Source organism: Perca fluviatilis, chromosome 14 (assembly GCF_010015445.1).
Source record: "Perca fluviatilis chromosome 14, GENO_Pfluv_1.0, whole genome shotgun sequence".
Classification (NCBI taxonomy): Eukaryota; Metazoa; Chordata; class Actinopteri; order Perciformes; family Percidae; genus Perca; species Perca fluviatilis.
Window position 1 is genome coordinate 4,718,092 of NC_053125.1, and position 17,363 is coordinate 4,735,454.

Genomic DNA, 17,363 nt, shown 5'->3' on the forward strand with positions numbered 1-17,363 from the left:
TTTAATACAGGCTGTTTGGAGTGAATAGCATTTGTTGAAATAGCATGCATGAGAGTAAAATACCTATTTTAAGAATGCTAAGTAGTTGTATCCAATTGTGCTATCATACTGAATGAAAAATAGTTGATACTATACTGTGAAGACCTGATTACTTTCAAACTAATTGATTTAGGTACACTGTACCAGGCTTGAATTGTATTGTGAGGACAATATGTAGAATTACAATGTAGCTAATGGGATGGCATCTTACAACAGTAAAGCTTGACTGTAACTTTGTATTTACCTTCTCTTTAGACATGAAAACATGGTTTCACTACAGCCATCATGCACAATTGTTGCTGGTGCAGAAGAACTCACATCCCAAACCCAAATAAAGAATGCCGAGCAGCAGTTAAAGAAACATCCCACAAACAAGACCATACTATGGGAGGAGCTTCCAAAGGCCAATACAATAAAATATCCTACACAAAAGACTATAATATGGGAGGAGCTACCAAAGGTATCTACAGAGGTAACTAGAAGATCAGAGGAAGAAATGGAAATGGTCAGTCTCCCTTCCATGATGTTAGACACTGGTGATGGAATAAAGACAAATACAGAAGCTGGGATTGCAGATCTATTGCCAATGAGGCCAACAGTTAGCACCCTATTTGAATTCACTGCTACTGCTAAACAAATAGACAAATGCCTACTGGACAGCAAGTCTACTTGGGATACTCCATCAAGGGATAATGAATTAGTGGATGAAAAATTTCCCCCCCCTCGCGCACAATGTGTGCCATATCATGTGAAGCCTGAAATTGAGTATAAACAGTACACTTTCTTGGAAGCCTGCCCAGGTGTGACAAACATTGCTGGCATGCCGTCCAAATTGCCCATAAAAGAAAAACCCTGGCTTATAGATCAAAAGCCAATCTGTGAGAAACAATCAAAAATTAAGGAAATATTACTGACGTATGCATCAAAGGATGATGAAAAGAACAAGAAGGAAATGGTTTTTCTGGTACCCTCTTGCCCCAGTGAGGCCAGAAATCCAGGGTTCCCTTCTGTACCACAATACAGTTTAATTTTTTATGGACCACCCAATATGGTGAATATGTGTCCCGGCGGTCCAAGTGTATCCAATATACCTGGTTCACCATCTATCCATGAAGCCAATAAGAGATTATTGGTATCTCAACAGGAACCACTTTTGGAGAAGAAAATAAAAACTGAACTTGTCATGACAGTGTCACAAAGAGAGAAGGATGAAATGAAAATTGGAGCTTTGGTACCAACTTTCCCAAAACATTCTTGCATAGCAGGCATCCCCTCAATTCCACAACCTACTGTAGCACTTCACGGATCAGATATGATCAGCCTTTTAAGCTCTTGCCCCAAAACCTCTTGTATTGAAGGTATTCCATCATTAATGGAACATTTTAGCAAAGTCTGGGCTACAGATTACACACCCTTTGGGGTAAAACAGCCAAAAATCAACACAGTCATGATTGAAGACAGACCTCACAATGATGACATGGGGGCCATGTCAGCTTTAGCCCCAACTTGTCCAAAACAAGCTTGTATCCCTGGATTTCCATCTGTTCTGGAACCTACGGTAATCTATAATGAATTTAGTAGGGTCAATCTCCTTCCATCCTGCCCGGCCGCCTCAAGTATGGCTGGTTTTCCTTCAATGCAGAAAGCTGATGGCAAAGACTGGAACACTATTCATCAACCATTATGGGAGAAGGAAAATAAAAAAGAGTCTGTTCTACTACTGGAGTACGATAAAATTGACAAAGACATGAAAGGAGTTGTGTCTCTTGCACCAAGTTGCCCAAGAGAATCACTCATCTCTGGCTGCCCCTCTTTACCAAAATCCAGAATAATTAATGCTGTTGACATGACAAATATGGTCAGTCTTTCAAGCTCATGCTCAAAAGTGTCCCAAATACCAGGATTTCCATCATCTCATAATTCAAAAGAGTGGACAAAGAGCAGGGAATCACTATTTGAACCAAGATTGAAAGACAAGCAGGTGTCATCAATTGACAGATGTCAAGGAGATAAGAGAGCAATGAAAGCAATGTTTTGTCTTGTACCATCCTGCCCAAAAGAGGCACGGATGCCAGGATTTCCTTCTCATCCAAATCCCCTAACTGTGTATAGTGCACAGAATATTATCAGCCTTTTTACATTGTGCTCGCAAGTTTCCAAAATTCCTGGATTCCCATCAGTTGATGGGAATATGAGTGTAGGATGGGTAACAGAAAAGGGTTCATTGCTGAAGAGGCTACCAAAGAAGACGGTCATATTTGACACATCAAATGACAACAAAAAGATAATGAAGAATATGGTTTCATGTGTACCATCCTGTCCTAAAGTGTCAAGCATCCCTGGTTTCCCATCTATTCCAAATCCCAAAATGGTGTATTATGGCCAAAATGTAGTCAACCTCCTTCCTTTGTGCCCCCTAGTTTCTATCATACCTGGATTTCCATCAGTTGAAGGGCACAGGGAAGAGGGATGGGGTACTGAACTGGTTTCACTGATGCACAGACCACAAAAGAACAATCAGTTTAGGATTAACAGCTCACCAGTTAACATAGACAAACAAAGCAACATGCTTGCTTTAGTTCCTTCTTGCCCAGGAGCATCAAAGATTCCAGGCTTCCCATCTGTCCCGCAATACAATATGCTAAGGATTGTACCTATTTGCCCCAAAGTATCCAGACTCCCTGGATTTGCATCGTTTGAAGGGGCCTCAAAATTCCAATGGCTTTTTAAAACACCCACTTTGTGTGATAAGCCACTAAAGGAAACTGTTTTTGTGATACACCTTCCAAATCAAGACGAAGAAACTGCGAAGACAATGTTTGCTTTAGCGCCATCTTGCCCAGAAGCATCCAGGGTCCCAGGGTTCCCCTCTGCATCTCAAACCAAATCAGAGATTGAACCCAATATCATACATTTGTTACCTTGCTGCTCTAGTGCTTCAAATCTCAAAGGGTTTGCATCCATGACTACAATTCCAAGCACAGGGTGGATAAATGAAACAAAACCAATTTTAATAAAGCCTAAGGAGAACAGGGCACACATGATTTTGTCACTTGCTGGACAGGACCAGCTATATTGCTACAACACGAAAGGCATGGTGACATTAGTGACATCCTGCCCAAAAGAGGCCAGAGTATGTGGTTTTCCTTCTGCTCTAATTGTAAACAGACCGCCAAACATGGTCAGCTTATACACATCTGCTCCATGTGTTTCATGTATCCCAGGTTTTCCTTCAGCAAGGATGCTTAGCTCTCAATGTACAAATATACAAACTAGGACAACACATAAATCCCTGTTAGAGAAGCTGCAGGATGAGAAGATTTTTGTCATAGCAAAGTTCCCAGCCAAAGATAAACATGATCAAGATGAAATGAAGTACATGGTAGCATTGGCTCCATCATGTCCAAATTTGACTCGAATCCCTGGGCTCCCCAGCATTTTACAATTGAATCCAACAGAGAATGAAACAATGACTATTCCAGACCCTTGTTCTACTGAGAAGCATACATCACAAGAATTGCCTCATACGCAGTCAACTCAGTCATATCTCAAAGACCCAAGAATGCCTGGTGTTCCCTCCACATCTATTTGCCTCACCAGCACAGCACTTGCATATGGTGAGACATTCACAGTGTGAAGATTGAGTTCACATTCACCTTTCTTTGTCTTGTTTTACATGTATTTTACTATGTTTGCTTTTATGACAGAGGAGAAATTCAAAGGCAGTGCAAAGCCAAACATAGACTGTTGTGTAGATAACGGGTAAGTAGAAGAGCCTGGTGTTCTTGCATTGTTTGCTGTGAAAGGGGTCAGTTTAGTGATTGCCTAACACAGACAGTTTGGACCAATAAACAGTAGCTTTAGTAACTTGATATTACAGTGAATGGTACATTTCAGCATCTCTGTGAAGGCTGTATTTCATTACATTTTTCATTGTGTTGCTGCCTGAGTTCTATGGATCACGCCTTAAACTGCTTTGTTTCTGGGTCCTCAGCAAATCCCATATAGAGAGGATAGTAGGGGAGGAAGACCTAACAGGGAAGAGACCATTGGACACATCAGAGCCAGCGGGAGTCTTGGGTTGGGAAGTTTTGGAGGCAGAGGGAACAATTACAGAAAAAAAGGCAAAATCCTCTTTGTCAGCAAAAGAGGAAGATGCATCAGGATTAGTACATGCTATTGTGGGTGTTTTCCATAAAGGGTAAGTGTAAGACTGGTCTGAAACTAATAGTGTGAAGCATGCAACATAGGGTGCATCGATTATTTGTAACCCTAAATGAAGATATTTCATGCTCCACTTTGTCATACATCAAGCTCATTTTTTTTAAAATATAGATTTTGACATTTTAAAGTTTGCATGGATTCTTTTTACTTTCTCCAATGTTGACTGGTTTCTATAGTTAGCTATATGTTTATTGAAACCATTGTTTTTGCATGGTTCCAGGTTACACTCACTCACTACAGTATCCATGTCTCACAGTTATGAAACAGTAGCATCCATGTTGGGGCCGTCTAGCTCTACTTTAGCTGAGGTGGAGCACCAACCCAAGGCTGCCTTTTCTATGGATCTGAAAGACAAGACACTGACCCCTTCAGATAAGTTTTCAACACATTTTGCGGATAACACTACTACCATACAGAAGATAGAGGGACAGTTTGATGAAATTCAAACCAAAGATAACATTGAATTTCCATTAAGTACTGAGCCTTACATGTGGGACTTGTTAGGTGATCCATCAGTGTCTCCATCACCAACTACCAAAAGTGATGATGGGTTTTTGGTTTGTGCAAGCATGAAGAAATGGCCACCACTGACAGAGGCAGATATCACTGAAATATCAAAGGAAGATAGTGAACAAGTAATGGAACAAAAGGCTTCTCTTGATCAATGGCTCACAAAGGAGAGGCCACTCACAGGGCAGGATTCTGTTCAAACATCGGTATACATTGAAAGTTTGTTAGCAAGGCACCAGACTGAGACGGAACAGGATGAGGGTAGAACCATGTCAACTTCTTTACAGCTGGATAAAGGGTGAGTGGGGGTGGAAAATGACCCAAGTGTTTGGTTGCACGGTGTGATAGTGTACATGTTCTGCATTTTTGGCGATAACATTGTCTCTAGTTCTGCTTATGAGTGCTTACTAATAAGGAAATTGTGATGGTCAACTATTTTGTAATGACTGTAAAGATTGGAATTGTGATGTTGAATGGTAATGTTGCTTTCTTTTATCATGTTTTACATGGTGTTGTAATCTTAGGCCAACTTTGTCTTTATGTCTTGTGCCTCAATTTGTTTTATTTGTTTTATGTCTGCAACCATGTTAATTGTGCTGCTGCCTGTCATGGCCAGGACACTCTTGAAAAAGAGATTTTTAATCTCAACGAGTTTTATACCTGGTTAAATAAAGGTTAAATAAAAAAAGTGTCTTTTATTTGCTGCTGTTTCTGCTGTGCTCTCTGTGTTTTAATGACAGAGTGCATGTAGACAAGTAAAGCAAAAATAAGTGATTGTGAGTTTTGTTTTACAATGTGTTATAATATATATATATATATATATCTGTCTTTTTGGCTGAGCAAATTAATTGGTTGGAGATGGGGTGCATGGTACAACTATATGACAGAGTAAAGAACAGCAAATTCTGAAGCTTGTCCTTTCTTTTCCTTAAGCCACCAACAAACAAACATAGAAGACATTTCTATCACTTCCCTGGAGCCTACAACAAATGAGTCACTGACAGATGCCAATGTACATGGAGAGATACTCAAGGACAAACCCTCCGACCCACAAGCTGATATTACTGTCCCTCAGCGAGGCAGAAAGCCCAGGAGAAAAGTTCCAGAACCTCAACAGAAAGGGTGTGATAATGAAAAAGACACTGTTCCATTACGACCACTCAGAAGGAAGGATAGTTTAACACCAGACCACAAACAAAAATCTGATGGTTTGTCAGTAAAGCCCCTCCCTGAAGTTGTTTCAGTTCAGTCTGTAAAAAAAGATGCTACTTTTGAGATACAACCTGCCCCAGCCACTGCCCCATCTTGCAACATAAAGAAAGAAGACCGTAGCGTTCCTCTTGGTGTACCTCAGAATGATCATGCCCAAGAAAGTGTTAGTGCTCGAGTAACACCATACACAGGTGACCATAGACAAAAATGTGAAGTTGAATCTGTGCAAATATCCATGGATGTTGTTGCCCCTCCTCGTGTGAAAAGAAGAGATGGCAGTTTACCACCTGAAACTCCACAGAAAACTGCCCCTTGCAAGCCTCTGAGGAGAAAAGACAGCGGCACCAGACAGACATCGGTTACAAAAGCTAATGGCCAACAAGATTTGAAAGTCAGTTCTGCTTTGGAAACTACAGATCCTGTTCCTCCTAAACCTTGCGAGAGAAGCTCTGATGTCTCAGGTGCTCTGGAACCTTTGCAGAGCCTTGATAAACCCGGTCAAACAACTACTGAAATTATCCCTTCACAGCCTGTCGGAAGAAAAGACCAAACAACCAAACAACACTCTCAGGAAACAGATTTTGTGCAGAGTGCCTCTCGACAGACAGACACAGAACTGGTCTGCTCAAAAGACACTGAGAAAACCTCTTGTACACCGAAATGCCCCAAGAAAGACACTGATACGTCTGTCCAGGCCTCTTCTCACGTAATTCCACACTCGAAAAAAAAGGGAATTGAGAGCATCACCCAAAAGCCAAAATCAAAAATGTTTAATGTTGAGCAAACTGCTTCTCTCTCAATCATTAAGAAGATACGTCTTCCACAACATGGCAACAAATTGCCCTCAAGCAAATTTGGCAAAATTGACAGTGACAAGGAGTGTGTAAAAGCAGTTCAGATTGTCAACACTGGCATGGAAGAAATAAAGCAATCTAGTATAGTTGGTGACACATCTGTTGATACAATCGTCATCACATCTCCTAAGGAATCAGAGCACGCATCAGAGATAGCAGAAGCAAAGAAGGACAAACAAAGAATTCTTCGTATCCCAAAGCCCCGTGTGAAAAAACGTCTTAGTGGCTCCTTCCCAGAAGATGTTACAGCTATGGAGACCACATCTAAGGCTTCCCATGGAGAAGAGGCACAGGCAGCGACGCAAGGTGGTCCTTCATCCATTTCCCCAACAACTAAAGAATTGCCAAAGATGCAACACAGCAAAGGCTCCCCTCCTCTTCCTCTGGGTGAGCAACCATCTGCATCTACAGAAGAGGTGGTGCCTGTAAAGTTGAGGAGAAACAGACTGACCATTGAAAGCAGTGTTCCAGTAGAGGATGGGCATATTTCAGAGAAGAGACCAGGTTCTTCAAGCTTGCCTGTACCAAAACCAAGAGTAAAGAAGCGTCTTAGTGGTTCGTTCCCAGATGACATCATTACGTCTCCCTGCCTGCCAGACACGGTTACTGACACCACTGGTCACGAATCAGTCCAACAGAATGAACAGTCAAGCTTACCTTTTCCATTGCCACGGGCCAAGAAACGTCTCAGTGCTACTTATTCAGAAAGCACACCACCGGTAGACAATTTATTCCCCCAAGAGATGGAATTATTTCAGAGAAACCCAGAGGATACATCTGCCACGAGCAAGGAAACTAAGGAAGGCTCAACATCTCTGGATTCAAGTGTGATCTTTGAAGGAGGTTTTGTCACTATCCAAGGAGAAGATGTTGTTGCGTCAGAGTTGGAACGGGAAGTGCTAGAAGCAATGGAAGAAGAGGAATTTCCTCAGGCAGACTCTGTAGAAGATAATGAGAAGGCCCTGGAAGAAATCATGAAAGGCTGGACCTTTACAGAAAAACCTATTGTCACAGATGACTCAGAGAAGTCTGCAGAGGCGGTGTCCGAGCAAGCTGACATCGAAAAAGTCCTGGAAGTAGAAGTTGATAGGTCCACTGTTGCATCGTCTCAGGATGACTGGCTGCATGTAGAGGATGATAAAGACAGTGAACCAATGGAAATAAACTCAAAGAAGGAAATGAGGGATGAAGAGTTGGACTTTGACTTTGTGTCGGTAGATGTAGATGCTGGTTGTTTAGAGGAAGAAAGGTAAGATTAGTCAGTATACATTAAGGTGTGGGGGGTGAGCTCGTAGCTGACTAACTCTCTACACAATAGAAATTCTAATGACCATGTATTTTTTGATTATCATAACCTACATCATAACATGCATACAGAATCATTAATAATCATTATTTTGTTGTTGATGACAGTGTTTTCAGAGAAATTGTTAAATGTATTTCTCATTTTGCTTTGTTTTTTGTTTGTCTTTCCAGGCAAAGGGAGAAGTCACAAGTTGCTGGCCTCCACCAAGCCAATGAACCAATAACACCTCATAAAATACCTGCAGATGAGACTGCCTCTCTGGAAGTATGTTAAAGCTACACTTACCCTAGGACTTATTACCAATTCTGCAATTCTCCATCGCTTCAAAGAGTTAGCCTCTTTCCGTTCATTGTTTTGGTTTTATGACTGCAAAACTCTGTTATCAACAACCTAATTTTCCAAACTGCAGTCAGACACAGTTAGTGACTAGCTGGTGAAGAAAGTGGAAAGTGTAGTTAATATTGGACTTACATTACAGGTGGACAGAAAACACAACTCCAAATCAATGCTAATATCGCATTGTGTCTACTAGCTCTGTTAATAGGCAATAATGCTACATATTTCATATGTCAAATGTTTTGGGACGGAGCACGTTTTAGCAACTTGGGGAGGCTTTTTGTAATTGTTTTTAATGAGGGCGCCTCACGTTTTCCCGCTGTATGCACATTGCGTTTGTGCAGAAGCAACCTAAACGCCTCGAGTTGAAAAAACTTCAACACAGAGCGGAAAAAGCACCCAACGCCATTAACTTCGCAGTGGTTGCCTAACAAGAATAACAAAAAGACGCAACTGCAAAACACTGTCTGATTGGGGCGTCTTTGGCCTAATAAAGGCATTTATTCCGATGCAAGCTCTGACTCACTCTATGTACTGTAGTGCAGGGGTCTTCAACGTTTTTTAAGCCAAGGACCCCTTAACTGAGAGAAAGATAGAGCAGGGACCCCATATATTGTATATAATTAAGTTGCATAATAAACTGGGCCTACAGTAACGTGTAGGTTGGCCTAAAGCCTTTATACATACCTTTTTTGCATATTATACTAAGCTATTAAAATAGCCTCATAAGTGTTGCCGTGATTTTATAAATCATGTTTTCATTTTAAAACATACATGTGGCACAGTGAATCCTCAGGATGAACTGTGTCTGTGGATGGCTATCTTAGTGACTACCTTACCTATAGGCCAATATGATTATCATCAGTGGGGATTTATATTTGCTAATAATATGTTAGATTCATGTTAAGACTTTTTAATTTTTGAAAAAACTTAACAACACAACAATTAACAATAATTTGGAGGCCCCCCTGCATTGACTCTGAGGACCCTCTGGGGGTCCCAGACCCCCTGTTGAAGATCCCTGCTGTGGTGTCTTAAATGTAATTTATATTACATCATCATTACATCATCTCCCAATATTGTCATTGTGTGTGTTTCAGAGCTTTTCGCCCAGTCCCAGCTTAGTGACATCCAGTCAGTCTCTACTGGACTGGTGTCAGGAAGTCACACAGGATCACAAGGGAGTGAAGATCACCAACTTCAGCACCTCCTGGAGGAACGGCCTTGCTTTTTGTGCCATCTTACATCACTTTCAACCAGAAAAGATGTAAGAAACAGTTTAAACTAGATGGTCTACAGATAAAAAAGGCATTTATTCCTCTTTATTCATACGCTGTTTTATGTGTTTATTTTGTCTTCTTATTCTTTGTGTAGTAATTATGAAATGCTGGACCCGTATGACATCAAGCACAACAACAAAAAGGTGATTGCCTGTCTGTTGATTAAATTACCAACATAGCATAACTGTAACTTTTTTCATGTGTTGGTTAATAATGCCTAAGCTGATCTATTTTTCTACAAATTGCAGGCCTTTGATGGCTTTGCCGAACTTGGCATTTCCAGACTGATAGAGCCTTCAGACATGGTCATGCTAGCAGTCCCTGACCGCCTAATTGTCATGACCTACCTAAACCAAATCCGCACTCATTTCACGGGCCAGGAGCTCAGACTGCTTCACATAGAGAGGGATAGCAGCGAGTCCAGCTATGCAGTAGCAGGGGACCAGGAGAGCCAAGAGGACCCCCAGGCAACTGTTCGCTACTGCGCCCAGAGGCTCCAGGAGGAGGGTATAAGTCTAGAGAGTAATGGGACTACAGGCACAGCCGAGTCGGACAGTAAAACCAAGGATGTCGTTCCACCTCCTAGAACCAAACGGCTGCAGGTTGCTGGGTCAAGTGGGGCTCAGTTACCAGTCGCACCACCAAGGACTCATTTCCTGTCCAAGACTGGTTTCTCTCATGTCAAAGACGCTGATCTGGTTAAGAAGCGTAGGTCACAGCGGAGGAGTGGGTCAGTAGAAGAAGGAGACATATCAGTGGTATGATATCTTATTACCTTATTCATTTATCCTTTGAAATTCCTTTACCACATTTTCTCTCTTTACTTATCTGTGATATATGAGCAACTTTTTTGTCTGCAGGTTGTTGCAGGGCAGGATGAAAGAAGAAAGTCAGACACTGGTTGGTACTTCTCAAGAACAGATATCATATATCTGTTACCATATATATTAATATATCCACACTTTTTAAACTTTTAAGATACACCTTTATTGATCCCCAGCGGGGACATTTGCTTGTTGCATCAGTACAACAGAACCAACAGAAGTAAATACACATAAGTATAGAAAGTAAATTATGAGGGATTCATAAACCAAAATAAGAATAGAATAAAGTAATACAAGAGTATTTGGAGACAAAATGACATGACAAAGTGACAGTGGTGTGATTAATAGCAGCAGAGTCAGTAAGTCTGTGTAAACAGTGTTCACCAGTATGTGATGTGATTAAGTATTGCTACTTAATGTTTGTCTGTATTAATATAATAGCATATGAATGTCTTTCTAAAAGAGTGGAGCGACCCCTAGTGCTCCGCAAGTAGATTTGGTACATTATAATATAATGTTTTTAATTTAAAAATCAAAACAGTGTTTCTTAAACTGTCTGCCAGCGACTCTAAACTTTAATAGTGAGGAGCATAGATGTGTTTTAATATTAAGTGAAATCGTATACGGATTCAAACATTATTTTAATTGGCTTTTTTTCTGTGTTGACCTTGACTGTTTTACAATAATGCCTCCAATTTACGTCACAAATGATCAGCGTGACATTTGAAGGAAATACAGGGGAATAAAGTTCACGTTACTGTCAACTGACAAGATAGTTCTATGGCTTCCCTGATGTCTCAGCATAAGCAGCACCATTCTTCCTCATTAGGATGGCAACAGAGACAATGAGGGAGTAAAACCATCGTTTCATTTGGCTGTAATTTGTAATATACTGTTGAAGTAGGAGGCTTATTGTTTTTGGGAATATTTTGGCAGTTAGGTAGTCCCTGAGTTTTTAAATTTTTTTTTATTGGGTCCTTGGTCTGAAAGAAGTTTGAGTTTGAGAAACATTGGCCTATAACGCAAAAGTTAATGTAACATGTTGACACAATATAGAATAATATGGAACATTAGTATAGTGAAGGATATGAGGCATAGTTTAAGGTGCAGTAGTGTAGTAACATAGTACAGAATAACATAATATATAGTATAGTACAACAATAAAACAAAGTATATAGTGTTAGTATGATAAAGTAATGTAAAATATATACTTTCTTTACTTTATTTGGACATGGTGATTTGGAATTTTTTTCCATTGTTGAAATTAAAGTAGTCAAGCATTGCTGTATTCATAAATGCGTTTTGGTTCATCTGTGTTTGTCTCACAGAGAGAACGGAGGCTGTGGCTGAGGAGGGAAGACCAGAAGGCCAAGTCAGTAACCGTTTGTTTCATTGTCGGGTTGAATACCTGGAACTGTCCATAACTATCTGGAGGTAACATTATTAATCTATCTATCCAGGACACCAACCAGTATGTGCTGAGTCAGATGGAAGCCCTGGAGGCGGAACAAAATCATATTGATAACAGAGCAGGTGTGGTGGAGAGGAAACTTAGACAACTACTGGAAACAGGTAAGATAACCTGAATACAGAATCAATGAAAAGCACAGGGAAGTCTGGGTTACAAAGTCATACTGAGGAAAGAAAGTACAAATTATTAAATTTAGGGAAGACAATTTGTAATTTAAAGCAATCATTTGTAATTTGAAGGCACCAATTACTCATTTTGGGCTAGAGGATAATATTCATGATGCATGTAATGTGCCACTGAAATTCTATCTTCCCTCATCACAATATCCAGCCCACATATACTGTACATACACACATTAATTAAATTATCAGTTTTAGTGTTCGCAGTTCTGATCTTATTTATAATTCACTGTGAAACTCCATTATCCCAATTTAGGAAAGAAAGAGCAGGACGATACCTTACAGAGGAGTCATAGTAATGTGATTTTCTGCCACAGGCAGTGACAAGGTGGAGGAGGAGCGGTTGATTCAGGAATGGTTTACGCTGGTCAACAAGAAGAATGCTTTAATCAGGAGGCAGGACCATCTGCAGCTGCTGTAAGACATCCACCACAAACCCTGCTGGAAACATGAACGTGAAGTGTAGAATTGACAAAACAATCTCACCCCAAGGACCATTTAGTTGCAGTTCTGGAGCTTTTGATCATTACAGAGCAGTGGTGTAGTCTAATGTATTGTAGTGGGTATACTGTATACTGTGGATATATATATATATATATATATGGCCAGAATCTGCTTGGGGGGGATATATCATAGTGGGGGGTCTGGGTGTCCTCCTCATGGAAGTTTTGAGCATTAACGACTTCATTTCCTGTATTTGGATACACTTTTATGTACCAATTTATCGTGGAAATCCCTTTATTTAGCCTGTGTGAAGAAGTAAAACGTTGTTGCGTGTCATTGGGCATTTTTAAGTGGTTATATGGAAATCCTGGAGCTTTCTTAGTGGGTATACTACGTATACCTGCGTATCACATAGACTACACCACTGTTACAGAGGGAGTTGTGCAGTTGTCAATGAATTGTAGAACTTGTTCACATTCAGTAGTGCAGCCAGCCACCAGGGGGCCATCCAGATGTTTTTGCTTCACTTAGCTGGTAAGATGGCCATCTTTACATACAGTCCATGATGCAGCCCTGTCACATTGGTAAATAGCGCCCTGTAGCGGAGAAAAAGTAAAAATAAATTGGCATGGTTGCCCCATCATCAATTAAAACAATGAATCCCTGGTCAAGCAAACCAACATGTATAAAATAATATGAAATATACAGCCACTAATAAAGGTTATTAAGAGGGCTTACAGGAGAACATTATTAGTACCTAAATATGAAACTTCACCAAGCGAACTACGTATACTGCACTTACTTGATCATGAACACAAATAGTGTCCACACCGGATTAATAAAACAGAGTGCAGTTAGGAGTGTGCACATCCCCATGAGGCTTGTCCGTCTTCCCACCATAAGAAAAAAAAAAACTCCCACAATACTCTATGGCTATAACATAAGAGATAAGAAGCCTTTATTGTCATTATGTCATTACTATGATATCATAGTAGTCTTAGTCTAATAGAGACTAATAAAGCTTATTATTCCTGGGAATTCTTTACATTTATGTTGTAATGTATCTCTTGTGATTGACAGGCTGGAGGAACAAGACTTGGAAAGAAAATTTGAGCTGTTAAACAAAGAGCTGAGGGACATCATGGCTCTCGAAGGTACGCCTTTATTGCTAAACATACACGGCTTTATACCACTCCAGAACATTTTCCATGACAGGGCCACACCAAACACTGTGGTTGATGCTCATATTGTTGCCCTGTGCTCCTCGTGACCTTCTGTCTCATTGCATGGAATAAAAAAAAAAAAACCTTTGTGTGGGGGAGTGCCTTTACATGTGTGTGTGCCTGCAGCTCTGTGGGAGGACAAAGTTCATAAATAGAACTTCTCCTTTTAACAAACAGGGTGACAGGCAGCCTTCTGGGAATGATAGATCGGAGCTTCTCAGCTTTGTTAAGCTTAAAACATTTCTACAGAGGGATAAAATGGCTTTCAACAAATTGTAATTGACGTGATTTCAAGCTGACTACGGCCAAAGCTTGCCAAGAAGCGACTTTTAATATGCACATGGACTGGTTTATGTACAGGGTTATATGGGGCTTTTTTAAATGCAGAACACGAGCAGAGCTACGTGCATGTGCGTCCTCGTCGGCGTGCACGAGATAAAGAGAAAGGGGATCCACTCATCCATAGTCCTACTAGAGGTCTAAAGCTCCACAGGGAACCTTTATTTTTAGGACCCTACCTATAAAGGTTTTTTGGGAAAAGGACCCCTAAACTGTCACAGATTAGACCTTGGACCCCCATTTGATGGGATTTTGTCCCAGGGTCCACCATCTGATAGGATTTTTGCTTGTATGTCTTATTACCGAAAGTGTATTCACCCATGACCAAAATAGTCATAGTCATTGTTACTTATAGATGGAATTATAATGAAACTTTTAGTGAAAAAACAATTCCCCTTTTTTGCTGTGGGCCCCATGGAACCCCCCACCAAGGACCCTACTTTAACAACTACTGAAATAAGGAGTAGGAGACTATTTTGCACACTGGGGGATGGACCGCAGTTTGGTGTTTAAGTGCAATACAATGATTTCCCCCAAGGATGGATAAACAATCCCAATAAATAATTGTGATGTCATTAATGAGCTGAGCTGCGGTCGTACTCTCTATCATTTCAAATGTTTCTTTTCCAGAAAGTGGCCCCTCTCCTCACTCTCACTCACTCTCATCCTTTGTTCCTCTCTGCTGTCTTTGTGCTGCAGAGTGGCAGAAGACGCAGGCCCATAAACACAGGGAGCAGCTGCTGCTTCAGGAGCTGGTTTCACTGGTCAACCAGAGAGACCAGCTGGTCCACAATATCGACGCCAAAGAGAGAGGGTGAGACACTCTTACTCTTACTGGGCTGTATGAAGGGTTAATAAAGTCTGTCAGGCTGTTGGCATGGATCGTTCGTGCCTAAGAAAAGAAAAGCTAAGAAAACAAAAGCACTGTAATTGGTTTGGATTCCACGTATTTATTGCTGTATGCACCACATTGGCTGCTGCTGTATAAGAGCGGTGGAGGGGTGGGTTCGTGTCCCGGAAGAAGTTAAGGGGAAAACACAGGACTTTCACCCAGGAAACGGGCGTTTGTGTCCCAGCAGTACTACTTAAGGGGGCTTGTGTTTTAACCCAAACCACAATTAAAAAAAAAAAATCTTAACTAGTCGTTTTGGTGCCTAAACTTAACCATTGCCACAGAACTTTTTGTCAGCTAAACTTAACTGCACCAGCCGCTGAAAAGACTGTGACCTCACAGGGGTCTGTACCCAGCCACCTTTCGTCGCCCTAATTTAACTGTTAAGACCGCTAAACTTAACTGTCATGTGACTGGAAAACAAATATTATATTATATATATATATATATATATATACAAAATAAAATAAAATCATCCATCTTTGTCCGCTTAACCTCAAGATAAAAAAAAAAATGGAAGTCAGGCAAAGCGGTACAGTGGCTGAAAGCATCCATTGTAGTCCATATGTGCTCCCGTCAGACAGTACGCGTGAGATGGACGGACACCTGAAAGACATCCCGTGTAGACAGCCTGTGACTCTCCTCCTCTGTCCCTGTCCTCAGAGCTCTGGAGGAGGACGAGCGTCTGGAGCGAGGCCTGGAGCAGCGCAGGCGTAAGTATTCTGTACAGCAGAAAGAGAAGTGCGTGATGCAGTGATTCCATCCACCTCCAGCCACCAAAAACGCAGAGTCACCTATGTGAAAGAAAGCGGGTCAAGACAACAACAAAAAAAAGAATGGGACAATCGTTTTTTGGTCATCCACCACTTGCTGCCAGACTGATTGGTGTGGTTTGAAGTCGGCAGTAAGAGGACATTTAGACACAGCTGACCCAAGGAGGGTACTTTGGAACCAACATGGGTATTTTCCGATGGAGACTCAGATGGCCCAAAACCCGAGTGAGGCTCCGCTATGTTTAGGCTCAGAGTCAACTTTTATTTTGGTTTGCTTTCCCCCTATTTTGAGCATCATAAAATGTAGCGCTAGGCTCCATTTAATCACCAAAGATCAATGTAATTGAAGTAGGCAGAATGCAGTACACAGTACATGGTGTAAGTTTTACCAAACCCTACAGGATGTTCGGCACCCACTGAGCAGAAGGCATCGGTGGCTCAGAGAGAGCAGTTTGGACTTGGTTTGCTTTGCAGTTTCTGTGCTGTGTTTTTAGTGTCTATTGTTAACAGACCTGCGACTGTGAATGTAACCGTGTGTTTGATTGATAGTGTGTACGAGACTGGAAGTGTTTGCTACAGGATATGAGCTGCCATTTTAAAAAGGGGAGTAGGTTTGACCAGTGTCACAGCGATACTGACATGTTGGGATTGGACCTGCTGATAACAACAACAACAACAAAAAAACAACTAGTGCCAGTACATTCATAGAGGATTCAGTGTTTCCTGTTGACTGTTACTCATGGCAGGGAAGATACATAAGATAAGATAGACTTTATTAATCCCACACTGGGGGAAGTCCTGTGCTACAGCAGCTCAAAAGATTTTTCATCAGAATTACACAAATATTGGGGAGGGATTGAAAATGTAAAAAATACAATCTCTATAACAATAGCATTTGTCCTTGAAATAAAAAAAAAAAAAAAAATATATATATATATATATATATATATATATATATATATATATATATATAAAAGAATTACACAAATACACATTAAGTAGACATAGGAGAAAATATATACATAAATTATAATAAATAGAAAAAATTGAATTAGTTATAATAGTAATAATAAAACATATTTTCACAATAAACACCCTTATATAAACAGACAGTATATAAACACAGATATACAGATGAATAGATTTGACATATTGCACAGTTGGAGGTAACAACGAGAGATAAATAAACAAATACGTATAGTGCAGAATATTGTCCAGTGATGGCTCATATTGCAGAAACAGCTATCCGTGCTACATTATGATGTTGCATTAAAGAGTCTCACTGCTGCTGGAATGAAGGACCTGCGGTAGAGGTGTTACCCATGATTGATGCCAGCCTGGCTAACCCCCCCCACCTCCTCTATGGTGTCCATGGCAGGGGGGGGATAGCAAATGGAACGTTTAAACACACTTTGCCATCGTATTGCCTTCCAAAACCATCTGTATGAATGTTTTTT

At 40.7% G+C, this 17,363-nt stretch overlaps 1 protein-coding gene across 14 annotated transcripts in view; it reads left to right on the plus strand.

Annotated features, from left to right (window-relative positions):
* The window catches only part of ehbp1l1a (EH domain binding protein 1-like 1a), a 50,173-nt gene extending 33,342 nt beyond the window's left edge, over positions 1 to 16,831 (plus strand). For 10 of the 14 annotated variants that reach the window (XM_039821981.1, XM_039821988.1, XM_039821994.1 and 7 more), the window contains 16 exons: positions 295 to 3,656; positions 3,747 to 3,801; positions 4,034 to 4,240; positions 4,484 to 5,071; positions 5,707 to 8,088; positions 8,316 to 8,409; positions 9,582 to 9,748; positions 9,856 to 9,904; positions 10,010 to 10,519; positions 10,622 to 10,661; positions 11,914 to 11,957; positions 12,046 to 12,157; positions 12,553 to 12,652; positions 13,760 to 13,833; positions 14,941 to 15,055; positions 15,797 to 16,831. In XM_039821981.1, coding sequence (XP_039677915.1) covers positions 295 to 3,656; positions 3,747 to 3,801; positions 4,034 to 4,240; positions 4,484 to 5,071; positions 5,707 to 8,088; positions 8,316 to 8,409; positions 9,582 to 9,748; positions 9,856 to 9,904; positions 10,010 to 10,519; positions 10,622 to 10,661; positions 11,914 to 11,957; positions 12,046 to 12,157; positions 12,553 to 12,652; positions 13,760 to 13,833; positions 14,941 to 15,055; positions 15,797 to 15,890 — 7,993 coding nt within the window. In that variant the 3' untranslated portion in view covers positions 15,891 to 16,831. Of the gene's footprint in view, positions 1 to 294; positions 3,657 to 3,746; positions 3,802 to 4,033; positions 4,241 to 4,483; positions 5,072 to 5,706; positions 8,089 to 8,315; positions 8,410 to 9,581; positions 9,749 to 9,855; positions 9,905 to 10,009; positions 10,520 to 10,621; positions 10,662 to 11,913; positions 11,958 to 12,045; positions 12,158 to 12,491; positions 12,653 to 13,759; positions 13,834 to 14,940; positions 15,056 to 15,796 lie in introns of those variants that run through there. The other 4 variants (XM_039821982.1, XM_039821993.1, XM_039821987.1 and 1 more) reach the window with 4 other exon arrangements.
* The last annotated feature ends 532 nt before the right edge of the window (positions 16,832 to 17,363 follow it).